General features: G+C 39.6%; 1 protein-coding gene across 1 annotated transcript in view; it reads left to right on the top strand.

Annotated features, from left to right (window-relative positions):
• The window catches only part of cntn3a.2 (contactin 3a, tandem duplicate 2), a 31,819-nt gene that overhangs the window by 3,192 nt on the left and 3,245 nt on the right, over nt 1-25,382 (top strand). The window contains exons 3-19 of the mRNA XM_086142006.1: nt 1,147-1,282; nt 4,931-5,106; nt 6,128-6,223; nt 6,662-6,865; nt 7,637-7,739; nt 8,151-8,335; nt 9,142-9,278; nt 10,649-10,778; nt 11,250-11,400; nt 11,568-11,695; nt 16,140-16,309; nt 17,611-17,728; nt 21,358-21,516; nt 23,469-23,618; nt 23,744-23,814; nt 24,311-24,545; nt 24,995-25,104. Coding sequence (XP_085998132.1) covers nt 1,147-1,282; nt 4,931-5,106; nt 6,128-6,223; nt 6,662-6,865; nt 7,637-7,739; nt 8,151-8,335; nt 9,142-9,278; nt 10,649-10,778; nt 11,250-11,400; nt 11,568-11,695; nt 16,140-16,309; nt 17,611-17,728; nt 21,358-21,516; nt 23,469-23,618; nt 23,744-23,814; nt 24,311-24,545; nt 24,995-25,104 — 2,459 coding nt within the window. The remainder of the gene's footprint in view (nt 1-1,146; nt 1,283-4,930; nt 5,107-6,127; nt 6,224-6,661; nt 6,866-7,636; nt 7,740-8,150; nt 8,336-9,141; nt 9,279-10,648; nt 10,779-11,249; nt 11,401-11,567; nt 11,696-16,139; nt 16,310-17,610; nt 17,729-21,357; nt 21,517-23,468; nt 23,619-23,743; nt 23,815-24,310; nt 24,546-24,994; nt 25,105-25,382) is intronic.

Below are 25,382 nucleotides of genomic sequence, written 5' to 3' on the forward strand. Positions count from 1 at the left end.
AAAGATGATGGGATGGCCCGGGTTTAAAGAAAACCTCCTTAGTATTGATGTGCACTCACAACAGAGATGCAAACTTAAACGGATATTCGACATCTTCACCTTTATGCCATCTCATTTTGCGTGTTTGAAATGTCCACAGGTGTTCTTTATGAGACAAAGTGAATATTCACAGTTTTTACCGCTTAATGTTTTCAGTGCCACAGGGATCGTTTCAGACCGATCGATCCGTCGGATTATTATCCATAAGACAACATTATAAAATCAATTTTCAGTTCAGGAAATCGATCATTAGCTTTCCTCACTCACTGAGATGTCACCACGCCTGCACAAAGTTGAAAATGGATGATTCTCTGACAGCTGACTAGGTTAACATTCCATTTATCTTATTTTGTTTATAGTATCAAGTATGCAGATGCCTGCAGAATGCCTGCACTCATTGCTAGTCATTTATAAACACTGAGATCTTAATTGTTGTTTGCCATCATTCATGCCACCCTTCTCTTAAGCAGCTTTGACTGCGCTAATTGAGGGTCCCTTACTTGCAACAAACATAAATTATTTGTCAAATGCTGCATTTAATGTCCGCTTGAAGTATGGAAAATCCCTCCTCCTGCCAGCAAAAATCGAATAAATGAATCATCAACTCGGAGTTCTTAGTCTACCACTCTAATAAGTCACTTGCGCCATTTTACCACGACAATGCACGGCAACAAAAAAAATGTGTGAAATTTACTTTTATAAGATTTTGTTTTTTGTTTTTTTTCACTTTCAAGCTGTCAGACCTAATCACACTTATAGGTGATGTGCAAATAGTGGGGAGGATGTGCTCTCCACTTCTGTCTTTCCCTCTGTCAAACACAAACAAAGACATTTAACATGTTAATTTATTATTTTTCACTCTATCTCAAAATGTCATTACAGACGACGTTGTATGATAAAAAAAAGTCATTACATTGTAAACATTCATTTCCTTCAGTACATTAAGAAGTAAAATGTCTGAATTCGATCATACCCAAATTCAGCATTTTAATAAAACTTAACATTTCCGCCTGCGATTAATACTTTTTCCAGTCTTTAAGATCAGTCAAGACTCCCTCCTGACATATTCAAGCCTGCATTTTCAAGATGTCACTGTTCCTCTAACAGATTGTCTGGACAGCGGATCATATCACGGTCCCAGATGGCGGATGGAGCCGGGTGACTTGTTTATTCCTATAGACTCCATTGAGGAAGAGGCCACTCTGACTTGTGACGCTAAGGGTACCCCACCCCCACAGTACAGGTACGTACACAGTCAAATTTGCTTTTATTTTATTTTATAGCAGTTATTAGATTGATGTTTAGCTTTTTGGCTTATTTCATGTCTATTGAGTCGGAATTAGTTTAGCAACTCAAAAGTGTCTCGGAAGGAGCTCATTTAAAACACCCACTTCCGATCAAAACACATCATTGAGGTCATTAGTCAGTTGTTTCATGGAGTCTACTCACAGTTAGTTAAGCAAATTTTCTGTTCTATCATCCATGGGTTTATATTCAATCACAAATTAAATCTAATAAGAATTTTTTTCACTCAACCGCTCAAATGTTTCACGCAAAATTTTCGACTACTTTTTTCGCTCACATATTTCTCGATTTTTTTAAACTGTTCTACCGATGAATGATTGAATTTTTCAGCTTTTTCCTTTTTCTTTACGCCTTCTAACAATGTGTATAACTTGATCAATTTCAGCAGTGAATCTTTGTCTTTCTAAATGATGCAAGAAACCTTTTGAGGCACTGGCCAATTGTAAAATAAATTCATATCAGCGTAGGCTTAAGTATGGAAAATCACATTATATCCACTAACAAATAAAGTGAGTGGTTCCACAAAACAGGGAGGAGTATTGTTAAGAGTATTATTTACAATTTACAAAGCATAACTGATGTAACAATTTCGCTATAATTTCAACAATAAAAAATAAATTGCTTCTCGTTTGTTTTGCCCTTAATGCTTATTTCAGGTCATATCTCGCCACTTCTCGGTAATCGGTTATTCCTCGACGCAAATTTACTAAACCGAAAATATAATTTTCCCTCCATAAGAAGTAAACATAGTGTTTTCTTCAAAATAATCACTGGCGTGACGTCACCGTGGCCTCACTAAGGCATATTGACCAACATGCCACCGATCTGTGTCTCGTCTCACCAGATAGTATCTCAGTGACACACGCGTAGCATCTTAATGACGGCCTCTTCTCAGCAAACACTAAGAGACAAATGCAGGTTGCTAGACATCCGTTGTTACCAACTGGCACTGATTACAAGTGTCTTTGGCGTTCGACGGTGGAACTACTGCGGCACAGTTGATCTGAGCGAAAACGGAGTCTGCTCCATAGGCTCGTTATTTCAGGCTTTTCACATTCCTTGCCTAAGACCAGGTATTTCCATGTCATGATTAAAGGTGAGATGAACATGTTTAACGCGGTGTCTTGCGAGACCGGCTGTGCGAGGCTGTTCATGCCCCCAGCACCTTTCTGCCTCCTCTCTTGAAGTGTAAATGTGCTCATACCGCTACCTCAACCATCTTCTCTTTCCTCCCTTTTTCCTTTCTTCTGTCAGTCCTGTCACTCATAGACAGAGAGGATGCTTCTCTCTCATGGTGTGAGGACTGTAGTGTTAAAAAGAAAAAAAAAAAAAAAAGTCATTGAAGAAAGTCACTGCTTGTATAAAATTGCATCTTCTACACACTTGGTGATAAAATAAATGGAGTAGGAGTTTCAAAATTTGCACAGAACAGGTCGTTCCGTCGTTCGTGGCTCAGGACTATCCGGTCTGAGCTGCTCTGTGGCGAGACGGTCGGACAACACGTTCACAAAATGAATCTCAAGCGGAGTAATTCGGTTTAGGGTTTTTATTCAATCATCTGCCCAATGTTCAGAGCCAGTAAACAGCAGAAACACTTTAGAGTAGGTCAAAAGGAGGTGAAAGTGGTGACTCAGGGATACAAACCTGCATTTGTTCCAGTTGACACATACCCTTAAACACACAGGATTACGTTCCACTTAACACTGCATAATTACATTCCTACAGCTTTTCGAACAAAAAATCCAAACAAGATCGTGTGGTTAATGCAATCTCGGTTACACTCAGACGCACAAGCCAAAATATCCAGATTATGGCAGTTCGCACTTAGCAGGCATTCATCAATATTAAGTGGTTCGAAACTATTCTTCAAGAAATTAATTTGAAGGTTAAACTTGAAAGCATTTTGGAGAGTCAGCTATTATAGCCTCCGAACCTTCAACTTCCACTTCAGAAATCACTGAATACAAAAATCTGGCTGCAGGAAAGAAATTGTAATTATTTGAGAAGAACGATTGGACATCCTTGAATGTGCTCCGTCCTTGAACCCATCAACAATCTATTCTTGTATAGCGTATACAGAATTACAATGTTAATTGAATAATGGGACTTTTTGAAAAACACAAGTCGTTTTTCAAGAGTTCTGTCAATGTGCCGCATGTATTTGAATGTGCAAAATGTAACTTGCTATCCAAAGTATTTTCTCTCAATGCCAATATTAGGTGTGGAAATGATGCAGCAGGAGGTGGAAAGTGCCGTGAAAGGAATCCCTTTCACATAAGCCCACAGTTGCCAATTGCTAATGTTTAGTGGTAATGAGAAGTCAAAGGTGGAATAATGTCACATTATGATAATGTTATGTGACAGAGAAGCGGTGATTATGGTTAGAACTGATGACAATATCAAGGATGTCTTCTAAAACCTTTGTCTTCTGCTTCCCTTAAATAGCAAAGGACAGCTTTGTGTATGATACCAAGATTAAAATTTAATGATCCCTCTGGGCAAAATGGGATCGTTGCAGCAGCAACTGGTTACACTGGATGGAAATTAAAGGGAGGAAAGAATAAACACTTTAGTAGGATGGTATAAACACTACTTGCGCATCATGTTTCTTCTACAAACACAGACATGCGAGGCAATTTTGCTCTACAAAAAAAATGTTGCATGTTGAAATTAATATTTAGAGGCATGTGAAATTCAATTGGTGTTTAGTTTAAAAGCTCAATATATGCAACTAGGTCTTCATATTTGTAGATATCAAAGAAAATATTATTGTCTGGGAAAAATCCTTTTTCAAAGTGTAAAGGAAAAAAGCCAAAAGGAAAAAGAAGAATGGCATTCATTTTTAATGTTCATTTAATTTGCTTGATAGTTTTGAAAAAATAGATTGAAAATGTCAATTGTATATATATTTACAAACCTCAAGAGAAAATTCCCCAAGCAATTGATCTATAATAATTTCGAAACAACCTTAAAGGATAAACAAGAAAATTCCAAATGAGAATAAAATCAGCATATAGATCGTAAAAGAAATCAGCAAAAAGAAAATTAAAGAAAAAAACAGAAAATTAGGAGCAAAGTATAGCTAAAAGCAACAGATCATTCTGAGAATACCAAAAAGGTAAGAGCCACGATGATCTATTCAGTTACCATTAAATGAGTGAATTCTAATGGAATAAAACAGCTCCTTATTATTTGATGGACACCAATCTTTTATGTTGTGAATCTGACATGATTTTCCTCATTAAAACGCATACGATTTGACATATTTATATATAGAGATGGGAGAAAGCAGCCCCTAAGAGCAATAATATATATTTTTGTATCATACTGCCCAGCACTTGTCCTTCAGGAAAGTTGGCATACCACAGCTTCCAACTAAAACTCACAGTTTTTAAACCCGATTCTAGAAATATCAACGCGCAACTCATCCTAAACACAACTGCAAGAATGCAGTGTGAATTATTCATACCACATGTAAGATACGACAGGGAGTTGTGCTGTAAACTCAGCCCCTATCGGACGGCATCAGTTGAAAGACACTGATAAAGCCTTTTGCCAGCAATTGATGGCGTCTTTGCTCTCACAGATGGTCATTGAATGGGACTTTCATAAATCTGGGACTGGATCGCCGGCGGCGTCTGTCTGGGGGCAACCTCGTTATAAGCAGTTTGGACCGTTACCAGGATGTAGGCATTTATCAGTGTATGGCCTACAACACAGTTGGAGCGATCCTCAGCCGGAGAGCTAGTCTGCAGTTTGCCTGTAAGTTGCATTCATTTACTGTTGTTCATGACTGAGATGTGACCGATACACTTTGTATTACTGCACTCAGCATATAATGCAAAAGTCACATACAAAGGGGTGGGGAGGTTACTTAAAATATTCATCAGAGAGCTGCGCCTTTGGTTTCACTGCAATTACCAGTGTCTACTTAACACGGGTGTCTGTACGCACGCACTCGCGTAAACAAGAGTGACTGACTCACTCGTGTTGCTTCATTCGATCAAAAGTCGGCGATGTTTCATTGGATAAGCGATCCATCACATGGTGAGTTTTTTAAGACTGTCTTTGTGAAATGGGTTGAGACTGGCAAAAGAATGTAATGTAATAGGTGGGTAAATTGATAACATAATAATGCAACTCAATTAAAAGCAACATTTTATATATGCAAACAGCCCAGACTGGTCATAAGAGCGCCACTAGATGACAAACAAAAGTAAGAAAGACATTTTAAATCCTCAACAGTTTAAGTAGAAATAATATGAAGCCTCTGGTTTGTTTATGATAGGAGTCTTAGCATTTATTATTATTTCGGAGAAGATCTTTCACAATTAAAATTGATTGGAGCAAATTGCACTTAATACACGTAATAGCTGCTGTCTTGTAGAAAAATATGATGAAAAAATATTTTTTGGTATCCTGACCCTCACTGAAATAAGGCAAACTTGAAAGCGCATGCTGATATTGTTATGTGTCATTCCTATCTTAAATTGTTCATAATAAATATGAAATATAACATATGCCTTGTGTTTCCTATCTTGGATGGTCCCAGTGAACGCTTCAGGACTATGTTATGTTTTAAAACCTAATAAACCCTTGTGTACTCTACAAAATCTTGGCCTCTCTCCGTTTCAAGCTCTCAGGAATAGCAGGAGTGCAATTCTCCTGACAATTTCTTTATGGGCATGTGTTAGTGTCTTGCTGAAAGCTTTTACTCTGCACGGTTCTCCTCTCGATATGTAGGATCCTACAGTGATCTTTTCACTTTTTTGTTTTTTCGCAGACTTGTATCATTTCAAAGTCCACACCAGAAGTGCAGTGTCAGTCCGAGAAGGACAAGGAGTGGTGCTGCTTTGTGGAACACCCACTTCCTCAGGAGGTAAATGTCTATTCTTCATGTCAACGTCCAAACAACCATCAAAAACAAATTTGACTTTGCTGTCTGTGAAAAATGGCTGGTAAAATTAGGGGTAGTGCAGCGGCGAAATGGTTAGCATTTCTGCCTCGCAGCGCTGGTTTGATTGAGACAGACCTTCTGTGTGGAGTTTGTATGTTCCCACAGATTCCTCCCACTGTCCAAAAATGTGCAAAAATTGCCAGAGTGTGTGAATGAGAGAATGAATGGTTGTTTGTCTCTTTATGTGGCCCGAGGATGCACCCCGCCTCTCGTCCAGCTGGGATGGGCTCCAGCACCCCGCGTGACCCCAAGTCTAGGATAATGGATAGATAATGGATGGATGGATAGTTGGATGGATGGATGGATGGTTAAAAAAAAAGTTTACCTTGCTCATTTAATTCTTCTGGGATTATCTTTCAGACCTTACTTATGCATGGGTCTTCAATGAATACCCATACTTTGTTCAGCAAGACAATCGACGATTCGTCTCTCAGCAAACAGGAAACCTGTACATTGCCAAGGTGGAGCCCTCTGATGTGGGTAACTACACATGTGTCGTAATGAACAGCATTACAAAGGGCAAAGTTCACAGCTCACCTACATCTCTGATCCTCAGGACAGATGGTAAGATTCATTTTAAGGCCGGGATGTGTTAAATACCGCCTTTCAGTTTTGTATTTAGGGTTTTTTTTTCCCCTCAAAGGTAGCTTCAGTCATCATGCCAGCAGGAGTGCTCTTTGTCCTGGCATGCAGCACTTAAGTTGAGTCACCCAAGTGCTAATGCCTGTAAATAAATAGTTCCTCTTCAATGTAGGCCAGCAAACAAAACACCCAAATCTCTCCTCTGCTGACTTGGCTTTCTTACAACATTCGCATTCCCTTTAAAAGCTTTCCCTGTGCTTTCACATGAATTTGTAAGCCACGGTCTCTTGTCCGTTCACTGTGTTGTGCTTTCATAGAAAGAGTGAATAAAGATTGCTTTTGAAATGAATTAAACATAAGACGCACATCGGCGGACTATTACACTGAGTGTTCTGGCGACTCAACTAGTCAGCTTCCACTCATTGTACCGTACATGTAGCTACATACATTTAAATTCCATCACATTAAATTTCACATGCTGATCTTGACATAAAGACAAGATTTCTTGCTCAGCCTTTCTATTCGACCCAGAAGCAATTCAGATTATTCCTCGCCGGTATTTGATTGCACTGCTGCGACTGCATACGTACGTGATATGCTACATTGTGCTTGCCCATGAGAGAATGTTTGCTCATGTGTGTTTTATTTCTCTTCTGTTAGTTTCACAGTGCTATTGTTCGGTCCACAATACAAGCCATATTGCTGTAAGTCATGAATAATGGAAGACTGATTTCTGATGTTTGCTCTTCATAGGAGTGATGGGTGAATATGAGCCGAAAATAGAAGTTAATTTTCCAGACAATGTACCCGCAGCCAAAGGATCAACAGTTATGCTGGAGTGTTTTGCTCTTGGGAAGTAAGCTGCATTCCTTGAAGCCTCTTTTAAGTCTTCTGCTGTCTTTCATCCCAGATGAGGAACTTCAGGATTACTATGTACTGAAGTTACTGTGCCCATTAATGTGCATTTCTCAGAATGTAGCACAGTGCCTTTGGTGGGTCTGAAAACATGAATACGGCTACTTTGTTGCTTGAAATGGTTAAATATAAATCATTAGTCAAAGTATATATATATATATATATATATTAAAAAAAAAAGCCTCATTAGTCAAAGTATAAAAATGTCAAAAAAAGTCAGTGAATAGTTTAGGTGACATTTTAGAATTCACCGTAGAACCGTTGCACATATATCCTATATTTACATCCTGAGGGATAACGTTGCATTCAGAGGAGGTTAAAGCCGTGCCCGTGTTATTGCTGCCTGTTCCAGTCCCGTCCCAGAGATCACCTGGAAGAGGGCTAATGGCGTTCCATTCCCCAGTAAAGTGAAAATGAAGTATGCAAACGCCGTTCTGGAGATCCCAAGCTTCCAGCAGGATGACACCGGAGGATACGAGTGCGTGGCTGAGAACAAGATGGGCAAGAACACGGCCACCGGTCGCCTGGCCTTCTATGGTGAGGAAACACAAAGAAGAGAAATTAAAAAAAAGGTCGCAATCGTCAAATCGCCAATCTCGCCTTCATATTAGTTCTTACTTCTCTTATTTGTAAATTCGACTTCCTGTTCTTTACTTAACACCAGTTTACGAAAATGACAAACACCCAAGTACGGTAATGCTATGGAATTGAAATAATCCTATCCACTATGTATAGGAAATCACTACGCATTCATATCTGGGATTGGCTTTTAGGAGATGAGGAATAAAATGTGGTGATTTTGATCATTCTATTAATTTGAAACAAAAGTAATTCTACATTCCCCGAAAATTAGCAGGACTGGTTTTAATTGCACTGCAGTTGCTACATTGCAATAATTGGCTTGTATCCGGCGCTGTGTTTTCCCGTGAATTTGAGCAACGGGAAAACTCAAATGTGTGAAAGCAGACTCGACAGCATGTACAGTGCCTGCGAAGTGAGCCGGCACAGCACTCTGCCCACGAAAAAACCTGAAATGCGAGGGGTATGACGCAGAGATTTTTATACAAGACAACATACAAGTAATTAAGGCCGCGGTTGTGGCCGAGTAGAGATTCTTAGCACATCAGAGTTTCCTGCTTTTGTGGCTTGGTGAATTTTGCGAATGAAACGATCAAACTGAGTGACACCCTTTCATACTCTTCCCTCTTCTTTTGTCTTAATGGTAAAACGAAAAAATATGGATTTGATATGTCGATCCGCACGCGCCTTACTTGATTTAACGTATTCGGGATTCTGTTTTTACGGGATCTGTTAATCCCCGGTGTTTATTTGTGTTTGCGAAGCCAAGCCTCAGTGGATTCAGACCATGAAGGACACGGCCCTGGCCATCGAGGAGAGGCTGCACTGGGAGTGCCGAGCCAATGGCAAGCCTAAACCTTCCTACACGTGGCTGAAGAATGGCCAACTCTTACCCTCAGAGGTAAATCACCGCCTGCCGGCAGCTTCCGACCAATGTTTCATTTTAAAGGATTAATCCCCAGCTTCAACCTCCCTTGATTTTTTTTTTGGGAGCGCGGCGTTAAACGCTGTCTTTTCCAAGAGCATATCAGAATTGGAAGAAAGACGGGTGTAAACATAATGCTGAGGTGAGCTGGTAATGAGACATGGATATAACCGTCTCTAATTCTGCTCTACCTTGGCAGATTACACAGTCTTAGAGAGAACATCATTGTATTCCCCCAGGAGATAGCTCCATTTCATCTGAATGAAGCCAGTGACTCTTTTTCATTATTCATGGTGCATATTTAAGCTCCTCCTGATTTAGGGACAATCAACTTAATCTGCTGTGAAATACTCAATATAGAGCGGCGCACCTTACTGCGGACCACCGGAGTATTTGGTGTAAAGGAATGTACTGTATGTTGAGACATGCAACTTTGAGTTTTGGTCGCTTTTAATCTTGCAAAAATGCATTTCTATTGTAGTGCCATTATGAAGCTCCGTGGGAGGCATTTCAATACCACAGTTATATATTACCCAAGTTATATATTTGTATCATCCCTTTATAACACTTACTTATTTATTGTTATTTTTCACTCATTTTTGCACATTATCAATCTTTTTTTTTATTACTTGTTATGGTGATGCATCATTTAGATTGAACATGCTAACTAACTTTATGATTATATTTAGCCTTTTGTAAATGTCATTTTGAAAATGTATTCATTAGTTGATTAAAGTGAGGCACATTGAATTACTTGCGATTTTCATTTAATACCTCAATGAAGATGTTATCTACATAAATAATTAATCAAACGGTTTTCATAGACATATATAATAGATGGCAATCTGTCTCTCGTGAAATAAATATACTCAGTTATTGAGATACTCAGCGGATGAAGGTAATTGACAGCATTTTATTTAGTCGAATCTGTCACAGTAGCATTCAGTACCGACAATTTATAATAATGATGAAGGTGATCAACTCCATTTTCATTTGTTTAAAATGCTCCTTTAGATGTGAAAATTGGAATGTGATGTATGTAACCAACAGGAGCCCTAAATTGAAAGCCTCCTCTCTCGTAAAGAACCCTTATGCCAGAAACAGGGAAAAACAGACTCAAAATATTGTTTTACATGGTAGTTGGAATTAGCGGGGTAATATTTGGAAAACAAAAACAGGATTTATGCCAGAACTGATTCATGCTCCACAACAAAGTCCTGATTTGATCTATGCCCATTGACTATGCCTCTAACCCAATCCATTTCTGCGCCAGAGTCCGCTGAGCAAAGCAAAAGCTATCTGTAAGTCTTGAGCAATAATTGCTTTCTCTCATCCTTTCTCCACAGGATAGGATCCATGTGGAGGATGGAGTCCTGTCAGTGTCAGTGCTGACACTATCTGACGCCGGCATGTACCAGTGTGTGGCTGAGAATAAACACAGCATCATATATTTTGCGGCTGAACTAATGGTTTTAGGTAGGGTGGCATTTATCTTTCCTTTAAATCCCCAATTCATTGTTGCCCAAGGATTTTAAAGGTCATTTTACTGTCATTCGGAAAGGTTGACTGGATAAGCGGATAATGGGGTCAGCTGGGATGTTTTTGCTTGGGTCGAACATTTAGAAAAACATTTTTATTGTCTTTGAAGTGTAACAGTGAGGGTGCGGTGATAGATGGAGGATTCTGACAATATGAGAGGAAGTTGTTGAAGTTGACGGTTGTTTGTTTCCTCCGCGTTTTTACACTTGAAAAAAAAAAGGGAAATCGAGTTGGGGGGGGGGGGCGCCCTCGGACCCGATTTGATTTTCAACTATCTATTTGATTCACGTCACTGATGTTTCTTCAGGTTTTAATTATTTGATTAATCTCACAGGCGAAAGAAAACAAGGCTTTAAACCCTGGCATTTGCTGTCTCGCGTTAAAGTCACTTTTACAATTTCTCATCAGCCTCTCCGCCAGACTTCACGGGGAATCTCCTCAGAGCCCTGCTCAAAGCCAAGGCAGGAACTACCGTGACGTTGGAGTGTAAACCTCAAGCCTATCCCTTAGCCAGCATTTTATGGAAGAAAGGAAACCTTCCCATCCATACCAATGATAGGTAAGGTCAACACTCAAAAAGGTCGTTTTTCCTGGCTTGAAATTGTTGACATCTACAGATGTCCCGGTGTCACTAATATATTGTTTAGATTATATATTTTTGCGAAATGAAAGTCAAATTTTCCATCATACTGTATTTACACTGTCTCTGTGTATGCACTCCTATAGGATCACACTCTCACCAGATGGAACTCTGAGGCTTGCCAATGTGAGCAAGTCTGATGCGGGCAGCTATACGTGTTTCGCCAGGAATCGATTTGGCATGTCTAGCACGACGGGAAGGCTCCTTGTCACTGGTGAGCTCTACTGTTCGGTATATGCATGTCGGGGCCCCTCACTGAACATGCAGATTAATATTACACGTAAATAAAAAGCTCTTGCTGTTCTTCTGTTCGGCAAGACAAAAACTACTTATGCGGCAGTTTTTTTTGCAAAATTGTTGACACAAATGTGATAATGCAGCTCCGCTGGAACCTCAGTTTAGCCCGTCGGTGCAAACCAGAAATGCAGCTAAAATCATATTTCATCAGACTAATGTAGAGATTGGTTTGATATGTGTTGAGGACTGCAGAGACGGGGCCAGGACTGCAAAAGCGCCGCCACAGAAGAGTAGCGGTGCAAATTTGTTAGTAAGTTGGCACCTTAGATGCAATCAACCCACAGTAGCATTTGTAGTAAAGAAGATAAATATTTTTGGAAGATGCCCAAAAAATCAGCAGTAAAAAAACTGTGACCTTCATTATGCTGATTCCCTGCTCTCTATTCTTTATTCTGAGTATCAAAACGGAGTAGCTTTGTAGAATTCACTGCTTCAGTTCCTAGTTTATCTGATATGAGCTTCCTGTTTGCTCCTCAATTTGTCTTTTGTAGGAAACACAATTGTGAACATGTTTTGCATAGAGCAGATGATTGTATAAATAAATCTGCGATAGCAGCTTGTAAAGATCTCGTTGGTACTTGAGTATGCAGAGCAGAAAGTTTTTGCTCCAAGCCTCTTTCTATTTTTTTGAAACACGTCATTTGATCCTTTGGCCGTGTTTAATCGACAGAAATTATCGCGTGAATACTTTCACGTGAATACTGGGAGAGCAAGACCAAACCAACTGCAATGCTTTTTTTAAAAGTCAAATTATTCTTGAGCTGAACAAATTGAAGTAATGGAAAGGGTGGGCTGGTGAGGTTTCCATTTTCTGTGCTCTTGGTGAGTTTCCTGTGGAAAGACAACGGTGCACTCCACAATGGTAGAGGGTACAATGTGTTCAGGAGAGTGTTCTATTTATGTTTCACAGCGGCAGTCAAAGCAAACAACTGGATGAGAAAGCTGTTCATTAACAGCAACTCAACTCTGAAAGTATTTGACTGTTGGTAAAGGAAGGAGAGTATTAGAAGTCGCTCGTATCAGGCTTTGAACACCGACAAGGCAGCTCCTCTCCTACTGTTGAAGGAAGCCAGTGTGTAACCCTACACGTGTGGGTGTGTGTGTGTCACATGCCTTCTGTAACCCAGATAAGACTAACTGACAAAGTCACCCTCCAATTATAAGATGGCCACTATCTTATTTCCCAGGGGATTAATACAAATAAGAAATGCCGCACCACCGGTCCCAAAGTCAATAAGTGATGTGAAGAAAGCATAAACCAGCTTCCAGTGTTTCTTTGCTGAGTAGGTTGACACCACCAAGTTTAAAATGGAAGTCGCCATCAGTGTTTTGACCCGATGACGTGGCAGCATATTTAAATTAGATATATGTATATATGTATGAGGCTATAAAGTGAACAGAAGTATCCTTTCTGTGAGGTCTCTGAGTTTAATATTATTAGGTTGTTCGGTCCATAGCAACTGCAGTAATGTAGTAAAAGGGTATTTGAGAAAAATACTCCATCTTCACTTGAAACACCCAATTTGCTGCATCAGATAAAAAGTGGAGGCGATGAAAGTTTCACTGAGGAGGCGGTACACAATTTTTAGATGTCAATAGTCAGTTTTCTCCCTGCCATCACTCCACACATTTCATCTATATTATTAACCTTTTTCTATTATTCCAGATTCCTTCGTTTCCCAACGCTGTGCACTTACCACCGCATATCTGCTCTCCACATCGCCCGCTTTCCCACAAGCCCCTTATTTCCTAATCTCCTCCACATCTATATACACCACCCAGACTGATCTCTTTGCTTTCTGTAATTTCGACAGTTTACCGGTGAACCACAGACTTCCAGTGTTTCAGCATTTGCTGACAATTCCTGGTTTGACTTCACCTGCCCCTGACTGCTGCTGATTGCCAGTTACTGCAGCTTCGCCTTTTCATGTACATTTGATTGAGCCCTTTCTCATCAAGACACTTTGCAGCATTCATAAAGGAATATTCTACCCAAAACAACATTTGAAAAAGGACCGTATTTTCTGCACTATAAGGCGCACCCGATTATAAGGCGCACCTTCAATGAATGGCCTATTTTTAAAAAAGAATCATATATAAGGCACACCGCATTATAAGGTTGCATAGAATAGATGCTGCAGTAGTGGCTGGGGTTGCGTTATGCATCCACTAAATGGAGCTGCGCTAAAGGGAATGTCAACATAACAGTTAGATAAGTCATTCAAACTTTATTAATAGAAATACAAACCAACGATTTGACAACTCCGTTCACTCCCAAAACAAGTTAGTGCATTCACAATACAGTACGGTACGTACCGGTAGCTCTTACCGGTATTTGTGCCGCCTTCGTTCAAACAATGAATTTCCAACTCCATTTGTCACAGTTCAAAGCGTTTCATAAAATGAAAGCACCAAGAAGGACCGCCTCTAAATTCATTGATGTTCATGTCGCTAGCTAGCGCTGTTGCCTTCATTGGAATAGTGACTGTAGAGACGCTTCTACTTGCTGCTCTGTGTTCAACAACCCACTGCTCAAGTCTGTCCTCTAACTGTTAACCATCTCGCTTTGTTTCCCCAGAAACTCTGTTTAGTCTTCTTTACTTGGCGCAGGTCATCTTGTTGCTTCCTCCACTTCCGTACCATTGATTTGTTAATGTTGAATTCTCTCGCTGCTGCTCTATTCCCATGTTCTACTGCGTGACTGATTGTCTTGAGTTTAAACTCTGCGTCGTAAGCGAGTCTCTTACAGCTCAATATTGATCCATATGTAAAGTGCACTGGATTATAAGGCGCGCTGTCGGTTTTTGAGACGATTAAAGGCTTTTAGGTGCGCCTTATAGTGCGGAAAATATGGTAGTCATTATTTAGTTACAAAACATGCCAAGATAAGGTCGATTAAAGGTCTTGAGTACATAAAACACTCCTGGACATTCGAACGGCTTTGCAGCTAGCTTTCTCCCAAGCATTACAAGTTGACTACCTTTTCAAGCATGGAAGCAAAATGGCTTGAAAGTCTGAAGATGGCCTCATGATACTGACTGAACAAATAGATTTCCGTATACAATTTCACACCAAATTTGCACAGATCTGTTTTTTTCTTTCTATCTCTGCAAAGCATTTACCACAAACAGCAAGATGAGATAGTTTTTCTTTCGTTGAACATGTACTGTAGTCGTTGTTCTTCAGAAACAGAAAACAAATCAGGACAATAAGTTGCCTCAAGAAAGATAAGCTTGCATCTTTTAATCCAAGAGTTGCCTGTACTGTTTATCCTACTCAGGGTTGTAGTTGAGCTGCAGCCATCCCGGCGGATATTAGGCAAAAAGTCAAGCCCGCAACAGTCAATCACAGGGCAACATACATCCATTCATGCTGTTTCACACCAACTGACAATACAGAAACTACAAACAATACAACAGACTACAGGTTTTTGATCTGGGGAGAAAACATGAGAACCAAACACGCTAACTCCACAAAATAAAGGCATCTGTGTGCCATTTGTTATTGTTTTTTTTTTGTCCAGTGTACTAGAGTATAGTGTCTGCTGCACTAAATGTCGAAGTTGGTAGTATTTTTCAAGGTCATGACACCGAGCCACGATCCTGCCTAACTACGAGGTGAACACTCCTCCCGTGTCATAATTCTATCCCGTGACAGTCCATGTAAGGCAGGGGTGGGCAATTCATTTTTCCAAGGGACCATATAAGAAACCTGTATGGTGTGGACGGCTCAACAAAGTATAACAGAAAAGCAAAACGCTTGTATAACATTAACGGAAGAAATGTTTTTTTCATTCATGCTCTGATTGAACTCACGCATCCAAACGGGGATGCCCAAAGGGCCACATGTTGTAAGAGAGCCGCTTCTTTATTTGATTCGGAGACATTTATTCTCTTTGCGTTAAAAGGACAGCAGATTTATCCAAATGATGGCCGAAGTAGACGTTCCTTTTCTCCTCATTTCATTTGAGATGCACAGAGCAGCCCATTACATGAGCAGTTATCTGATCAACAGTGGATTGTAATTGCCATCAGGCCTTTAGAAGATTATACCTGCACGTCACCCTGCACTAGGCCATTTTAGGCATGGCAGGCTGCATGTTATCACTTATTTGACTAAGTAGCTCATGAAACCTGTCTTTGTGTAGATAATACGGCTCTGTGTCAGACTTACAGTATTCAAGTTTTTGTGTTCCCGCAAGCGGCATGTCACTTGCGGCCTCTTTTGGACAGTCAACAAAGCACAACTCTTTTCTTTGCTATTGGAAAGCCTCATGTTCTGTGAGGAATTGGCTGCATCCCATCTGAGATAACTCCCCCTCAAAATGTGTCGTTTTTTTTTGTTTTTTTTTCCTGGGCTAGATCCAACCAGAATCACCCAGGGGCCAGCGGACATGGAAATTATTGTGGGCGAGAGCATCGTGTTACCCTGTCAGGTCACCAGTGATCCTGTGCTCGACGTGTCTTTCTCTTGGGCCTTCAATGGACAGCTCATTGCCAAGGGCGACGGCCACTTTGAGCTAGTGGGTGGGGTGAGTGACACAAGTCGTACTTCTTCTGAACGTGTGAATGAGCAGTTGGCACCTTTTCCCATCTTGCTTCACTTCATCTCAGCTTAAAGTTAATAGAGAAATCTTGTGCTTTGACTTTGCGGTATTCCTTTAAAATGCTATGTGAGTAGTATTGCTGTAATTGGTATGATACCATCCCCTTTCACAGCCCTGAAAGTCGTCTCAGATGCACAATAAGCTGTGGGAATGTAAAAGGGAATAATCGCGCAGCCATTTTAAGCCATCAATTGTGCCGCATTGAATGGAAATACGCTGTGGAAAAATACAATTCCTACATATAAAATCATCATGTAACTAATTTACCGAGCGTTCAGTCGTGCACCATATTTTCCATTGAAGCTCTGCCCTCTGAAGGAACCTATTTCGGCTGCTCTTGGATTCTCTTCAGATCTTGCTTTGACATTAGCTGTTTCACGTAACAGACAGAGGATACACATAATCAAAGGTGTCTCTAAAAGGAATAAAAACATGGCAGAGTCCCAGAATGGCAATATATTTTCAGGAACAACCTCACACTCTTCAAAATGAACAATCCTTCATGTGTGTTTGATTGAAGAAAAAAATTATCTGAAAAGAGACTCCTTCGTGAAAGAAAATGTTGAATTTTCTCCAGTCCAAGGAGATTATCAACTTAACTTTGCAGCTTCAAGGAATTTAATTTCCATAATTAAACCATGTTGGCTCAACTGCACCGTTCCCCTGCCAATGCCAATAGAACATTTTCACCACTAATTTACCATTTGCTGCTTTCGGGTGTCCTCTTAGATGAGAATCGAGGGGTGCTTTTTTTTTCGCCCTCCCTTCAATCGAGCAAAACCCATCTGGTTAACTCAATAGTAATAGCTTATTTGTAAAATTCCTTGCAACAAGTCATGCAAAAAGCTGCTGGAAAAGCAACACATGTGTCAAACATAAAATCTCCATGTACCGCATGCCATTTTTGTGAAGTTCATACAATGATTCTTTTTCATCTGACCGTATTATGTATATCAGCACGTAACTTAAGTGGTGTATCTCATTCCAAATTAATTATCATTAATTCTAACTGCTTTAAAATGGCAAGATTGACAATAAAAAAATATAATATCCTTTTAAAAAGAGACCTAATTTCACCATCCAGAGCCTGAGCTGAATGACTGCAAAATCCGTAAATGTTTTTGGCATGTCTTTGCACCTTGTAAATGCTCCAATACATTCCTTAATAAGCTGTCATATCGTCTGTTATCTTCCATGCTACATAAAGCTTTCTTTCCTGCTTGTAGAGAACAGCAGGAGATCTGATGATCAGGAACATTCAGCTTTACCACGCTGGCAAATATATCTGCGTGGTGGATACAGACGTGGAGAGCCTGTCAGCTGTAGCCGTATTGATTGTGAAAGGTAAGAAAACCTGCTCACCGTTTCGCTGTCACTAATTAAGAAAATGCTTACAGCATAGGAAAGTGTGCCCGGGTGCCCTGTATCAAAATGTCAGGAACTGAACATCAAATCACAATTTCAAAGACGATTATGAGCCAGAAATAGAAATATCAACTTTGGCATCTGTGATTTGTATACGTTACCATACATGTTTATTTTTTATTCTTTGTTTTTCTTTGTTTTTCAAAAGGTGAATGAGAATCCTATTTCATGCTTTAAAAAAAAGTGCATTTCGGAAAATTGGTGAAGTAGTGAATTGGATTTCAATTTTACTGGAGTGAATCTAAAAACCAACACATTCTCTCCGATGTATGTCTTGTTATCTTTTATTTATGAATCACATGATTACCTCCAGTACCACAGGTTTTTTTTATTGTATTTTTTTTATATTACCAGTACAGATGTTTGTCGTGACACAAAACTTTTAAAAAAGTTGTTAAAACTTGGCAGATATATATATTTTTTTTACCTCTTTTTTTTAATTTTTAACAACAATACTCAAAATTGGGATTTATTTGACAGCGGGATGCTTGGATGCTTGTGTGTGCTCACTCATGCAGTATGTATAGCTCCAGAGAGACAATTTGTCAGCAAATACATTGGGTAGTTCTAAGTAGGACAAGTTTTGTTCGATGTTATGGCTGATTCATAACGCTTGCAGAGGGTGAGGAGGAATGTGTCTCGCTGTGATCAATATGCCAAATAGCCCAGCAAATTGACACTACACAAATATGTTAAATGTCAGACGAGGTGAGGGATGATTCGAGTGTCAAGCTTTGAAAAGGTTGAATCCATAGCTCTATCTTGTAAAGATACCCGCCAGTTATTCACTTTGGCATGTAGAAGATCTGGTAGGCACAGAGTATTAATAGGCTTTCAGATTGGCTGATGACTGAGATAAAATAGGAGTGTGTCTTGAGTAGAGGCGATTGCAAGACCATGAGAACTTCTTGGCCCAATATCAGCTACAGAGGAACTCGTGTGTGACTCAGTGTGTGCATTATTGAAAAGTCGCCCTCATGGCAGCTGTCATGTAAGTGTCATTCCTCAGATCAAATGGGATCAGATCATGAACCGAGACAGAAAATCAGCTACTGCTGGCAAAGATTACCTTTCCTTGAATATGGAGTCCAATTACAAAGATTTTTTTTGTTGTTGTTGTACATTTAATGATTCTAATGTACTATAGCAGTAAGTCATGGTAACTATACGTTTAAATGAATACAAAAATAAGAAGTAAGAGGCATAGTGCAAAAGTAAAATAGGGGTATTTTTTTGTCAAATAAATGTTGAAATGGCCGTGGCGAAAGAGCTGAGAGGCTTCAAAGAGCAGCCAGGGATGTGAACGTGGAGCCGGTAAGAGGGCAGGCAGAAAAGATTTTGGAGGTGACCCGCAGAGAGAGCATTGGGTAGAAGTTGAAAAGCTGGACTGACAGAAACAATGGAGGTGGTTTGACCCAAGCGGAAAGCTCAGTTAGCTGGCATGATCAAAATGGTTTTATAAAGCACAAAGCCAAAGGCAAATAATGATTTTTTGACTCTCCTGAAAACAAATTCTCAGGGTTTTGTTTGTTTCAGCATACATATATATATATATATATATACTGTGTGTGTGTGTGTGTGTGTGTGTATATATACATATATATATATATATATATATATATATATATATATATGTATATATTAGCTTGAATATCTGAAAACTTGAGATTTTCCATAACATTTCTAAACATAAAAAAAAAATACTACTCACCAGTATTTCTCTTAAGGAATTCCTGAAGATGGTCAAACAAATCCACATGTATCCTTCCCTGGTGAATTAAAAGGGCTTGGAAATGCAATTTTAATACTAAGATAACAATCTGAATAATGCAATGATGATGATGATTATAAGTGAGTGTGTGTGTGTGTGTGTGTGTGTGTGTGTGTGTGTATTCCCTGGAGACACTGCTTTAACGATTGTTCCCTCATTAACAGGAACATTTGGTTATTGTCAGCAGATACATTCCTGTAATCATGTAATAATATTGGAGCAAAGTAATTTTAAACAAAAACTACACTGAATGTCAGTGATAATCACTCCAGACACGATGACACCTGAATGATCAGTTAGAATCCTTTTCTAAATAGCAACCAAATGTTTTTTCATGTAGCACAACAGCTACGTAAACTTGCCGATGATTTGAATTGGCTTTTGAGAAGGTCAGGGACATGAGATTTAAACTGCTTACTGAACACTTTTGCATGTTTTGACAGTTACAGCATCATATTCAGTGTCTTAGAAGAAAATATATTGTATATAATATATTTTACATAGGTTCAATTCTGTGTTTGATCAGTATCTTCATCACATTTAAAGATTTTCTTATTGACATTTTCTTTTGATATTTGTGATATCCTTTATTATTTGTGCCAAACTGAAATGCAATGATGTTGCTGAGGCTATAAGTATCCATACAGCTGACAGATATTCATTAGCCGTAAGCCAAGTTCACTGCAAAATCCCAGACAGTCTGTCCATATTAATAACAGATTATGTGAACACCCTCAAGACACTAACAGCATCTTCTCGCTTCATCCAGTGAAATATAATTAAGAGGATCAGGAATTGATCCTTGATTGTGTGCTCCATTAATATGTATTAATGAGGCCAGTGTATCAGGGATTTTTTTTTTCTATCAGGAGCCACTAATGAGTTTTACGGAGATCAATATCTCAAAAGCTAGGGCTTTAAGGGTGAATGTATGTGTCTGGATAAACAGTCCTAGTGCAGCAACACCTCACTTTGTATGCATGTTGAGCGCATTTGTAGTGCAGATGAACTTTAGAGCCGTAATAGTAAAATGGTTTGTTTTTAAAAGGATTGAAAATGTAAAAATAATTAACTCTTTCGAAAAAAATCACAATATATATTATGCAGGAGATTAGAAATGACTTTAGTTGTTGGGCAGTGAGGAGTGAGAAAAGAGCTTGGAGCGTTATAATGCTGCGGTCTGCCTCACAGCTCTCCAGTGGTCTATTATTTTGATAAGATGACACGTTCATTAGAAAAGGAAACAGTAGATGAGGTGAAAATAAAACATCACAACTCTCAACTTGTGGGATAATGAAAATGAATGATAAAAGTGTGGTTCTTCAGCACCACAAGGCCCTTTTTCACACGTTTACTTTTTAATTCAAATCCCTGCATCTACTTACTACTGCTGCTGTTTCATCGATCAATTACTTGGGGGGCCATGGAAGGGAAAGATTGCAAGTTGAGTGAATATTAGAGGATAAATCTTGAATTAACTGTTAATTCCCTGTGAAGGGCATTATTCTAATTTTACCCCGAACTTCACAAAGTGTTTTTCTGTTGCTAGTTTTCATTGAAAAGTGTCAAAAGCTACCATCTTTGCACAGCAATCCCTTGCACAATTCAGTTGATCTATTCCCTGGAATCATGGCTGTTCTTGAGAGCTGGGCGATAATTTTATTTGTTAATTAATTCACACTGACACTGACACACACATGCACACAAACACATAATGACCGCTTATTTTGATATTTTATGATGTGTACGTCAATGTCTGTTTATGTGATTGAGCCAGGCCCTCCCAGCCCCCCAGACTCAGTGACAGTGGAAGAGGTGACAGACAGCACAGCGCAGCTGACCTGGAGCCCTGGGAGAGACAATGGCAGCCCCATAATCAATTATCTCATCCAAACCAGGACCCCATTCACTGTGGGCTGGCAGAGGGTTAACACAGGTAGGCAGTGTTTAAAGATGCATTTTCATCTCTCGCACATCAAAGTCTACCCCTGCAATTCACAGATCTGTACGAAGAGATTATCTGCAAAGGGAGATGCATGAGGGATCTAATGGGGAGTGGTGACGTTCAAGAACCTGAATGTACATCGGTGTTTCTCTCCAAAATTCTGCTGTAAAAGTCTTTCGTCTCATTTCAGATACGATGGGTTTTACGTATATTTATTATTTGTATTAATCAAGTATGATGATTTTGATTTCATGATTAATGAAAAACATCATAGTAGTCTACTTTAATTTGTTCATCTGTAGCATTGTAACTCACCCTACATGTACATGCTGCCCTAGTGTTATATGTAGTGCTACAGGTGCACAAGGAGAGATCTGAAAGAATGCTGTTGATAAAAAAAAGGTTTATAATAATAAAAAGATCAAGAATAACATATTTGTCAAATCAGAATAATGGGAAAAAATACACATTCATTCATTCATTACGTCAACCCTGCAGTGAGGGACACAATGGGTCTAGATGTTTCCAGATAGGCTACTATCGGTGCATGATTTTGGGTTTTGGGAGGACCCCAAAGTATGTGGAAGAAACCCACAAAGACGTGAGGAGGACATGCAAACTCTACACAGAAAAGCCTCCTGTCGGGATGCAACCAGAAAGCAGGGACTGTCTTGCTGTGAGGCAGAAGCCCTTACCACACCGCCACTTTGTCAGCTGTAAAATAAATAAATAGATAAAATAATTAAATAGAAAACTCAACAACACCGCTCAGGATTCATGTGAAGCGGCATACAAGCAGGTCTTCAGCTTAGGTGTCCACGAAACAGGCCTACCTGATGTCGAGAAGCAGACGGTTCCACAATGTATATATATAATAAAACTTAATGAATATATATCATAAACATATATATATATATGTTTATGATAAATTATAAATAGTCCTATAAGGGCACACTTTGGTTTTCATGCAATCCATATTGATTTATTTTTCACAAGGTGACAAAATAAAGAGCCAGGTGGGTTGAAGGCAAGGAGTTATTTGGACAAAGAGGATGCTAACAGGGGATGTACAAATTGAAAATGTTGGAGAACCACTGTTCCGTAACACCCAAAAATAGTACTGCAGCTTTGCCAGTGAAATTCCTAACAAAATAGAACACACATTTAAATAATTCATACTATACCAATCTAGAAAGCTATATCCCACTTTAAAATGTAAAGTAGGAAGTGAAGTGGAAAAAGTAATGCCAAGTAAATCAGTGTGATGAATACTTTATCATGAATTGTCCCCCTTTATGTTTTATAAGCCATTATGACATTTCACTGCCGGGTAAACACAGGTTTAATTAATAATATTAATGACGTTGCTGTTCTCGTTCTGCTGCCCAGGGCATTGGTTTAGTGCACGCTGGCCCACTGAAACAACTCTTTTACTAAATAGAATGGAACCATAACTCATGTAATCGATTTTTCACTCTGCAAGAGGCTATATCAGGGAAGGCATTTCAAATGATCAAATACTTTAAAAGTATGTAGGACCTAATTATCTCATTTAAAGCCCCACTTAATCATACATACTGCAGTTTGATAAACAATCTTTCTGTCTAACTGCCTGTCTGGTTCAAGTCCAAAAGTTTGCTTTAAAAATGGTTGCTAGACTCCAGATCTCTTGTCACTGACCTCCTTGAATTCCAGTCAAGGTCCACAGCCACTGCAAAGCCTTGTAAACAACCACCAGACTGCACTTGGTAGCTCTCCACACTCTTCAGAATGACAAGCTCAGAATACAAATGCTTAGACCCCTGAAGTATACGCCTAGGTTTCTTAGACTAGCTGCAGCAAAGGGTGCATTCTACAGGTTGTATGTTAAGGTTTTTAGTTTTCGTTGTGAAATTAGGCTCTATTGTTTACGATTGAGTATTATATTTCTGTGCTTTTATTAGTCCCAGAAATAATTGATGGGGGCACTCTAACTGCCACTGTGGTGGACCTTAACGCCTGGGTGGAGTATGAATTTCGGGTATTGGCCAAAAACAGTGTTGGGGCTGGAGAACCTAGTCCAGTGTCTGTCAAGACCAGGACAGAAGATGCAGGTACAGCTTCTCGCGTTTCCCTTTAAGCATTCATTTTTGGCCTGACATGGCATCGCTAGCCCTTGTCTCATATTATTTATGAAGTTTTCTTTTATTGAGTAATAAATCAGATTTGTGTTATGTAGTTCCTGATGCAGCGCCAGGTGATGTGGGTGGTGGAGGTGGGAGCAGGTCGGAGCTGGTCATCACATGGGAGGTAAGTCATCTGTCTTATGGTCTTGTCTATTCACATAGCCTTTGGTTTGCTTTAAAGTCCTTAATATTTTTTCTGCAACTCCCCTGCATGTGAGGCAGCACCAGTATGCACAACGGCGGATCTGACATTTATCTTCATGAGGTTACGTATTTGTGCTGCTCAGACCAATTCTCAAGGCATACATCTAGCAAGAAGTATAGCGGAGTCATTGAAAAAGTCATTAGTTTGCTAATGTCATCTCATTATTTGAGTTTTCACCACATAAGCAGAAATAACTTGACTTTTTAAAAGATGCATAGACATTCTGTAATGAGCTAAGATATATATTTGATTCCAATTTACTCCTCATTTCATTTTGTCAAATGGGTCGCAAAAGCAATTTGTGGGTCATTCACATCACGAGAGCGGGTAGGGATTCTGTCAGCCAAGCAGCGGGATGAACGTGAGTAGTTTGTATATATTTTAATATCACTATAGTTTTGTGTTTCGATCTCAGCCCGTCCCCGAAGAACTACAGAATGGTGAGAGCTTTGGCTACATCATTGCTTTCCGGGCCTTCGGTGAAGGTAGCTGGACTCACGTGGCCACCTCCGCTCCCGGTGCTTCACGGTATGTGTACCGCAACGACAGCATTGCGCCCTTCTCCCCATTTCATGTCAAGGTTGGCACTTACAACAGCAAAGGACAAGGCCCCTTCAGTCCTGTGGTCACCATCTATTCTGCAGAGATAGGTAAGGCTATAAGGGGGAATGGGATGTTTTTTGTTGTTTTTTTTTTTTTTTCAAAGCTCAAAACCAACAAAGGAGAGTAGTCATGGAAGTATCTCTTTATTTTCAGTTCTTAATCTATTAGCAATGGAGAAAGGCAGGTGGGTTAAAAGAGCTCTGAAATGCAATGTTGAAATTATGCGTCAAGAATAGCACCGTGCTTTTGAAATGCTATTCCCAAATGAAAATCAGTTTGGCATTTGGAACCGTGCTTCCTCGCACAATGCTGAGAGGGTCAGTCCGCGCTAAAGAGTTAGTGCATTTACCAGCAGCACCTGTGTGTGATGACTCACTGAAGAAGTGTACTGTAGTTTTAAAAAAATAAATAAATGAAAAATTGAGGAGATGTATTCTCCTCGCCTTTGCTCTTGTACGAAGGCGGCAATGCTCAGTCTCCTGTTGCTTGTTTTCAGAGCCAAGTGGAATGCCAGCGGGAGTTTGGGCCAGAAGTGTCTCAGCCTCTGAGATTGAGGTGAATTGGCAGGCTCTCTCCTTCACCCCTGAAAGGGTTCTGGGCTATGAGGTACATTTCGCTCTTTCAAATGGAAATGGAAATCACACGCAACACGATTCAAATGCTTGTCATCACCACTGTTGTACCTCACAGCCATTACTTCCAAACTTTTCATTGCCATGGAAACGGCAGTTGAGTTGCTGTTATAGCCAAAATTATATAGTTCTTTGTACCAATATGACAGGAAAACATGTCAAACTGTTTTCAAGAGAACAAAAGAAAATTGCCCGTCCCCACACCTTTTCATGTTTCTGCCAGCTGCAGGGTATCTTGAAAAAGTGCCTCAT

This window comes from Fistularia commersonii, chromosome 34, assembly GCF_037954325.1.
Source record: "Fistularia commersonii isolate RoL2024-O1a breed Wild chromosome 34, RoL_Fcom_v1.0, whole genome shotgun sequence".
Classification (NCBI taxonomy): Eukaryota; Metazoa; Chordata; class Actinopteri; order Syngnathiformes; family Fistulariidae; genus Fistularia; species Fistularia commersonii.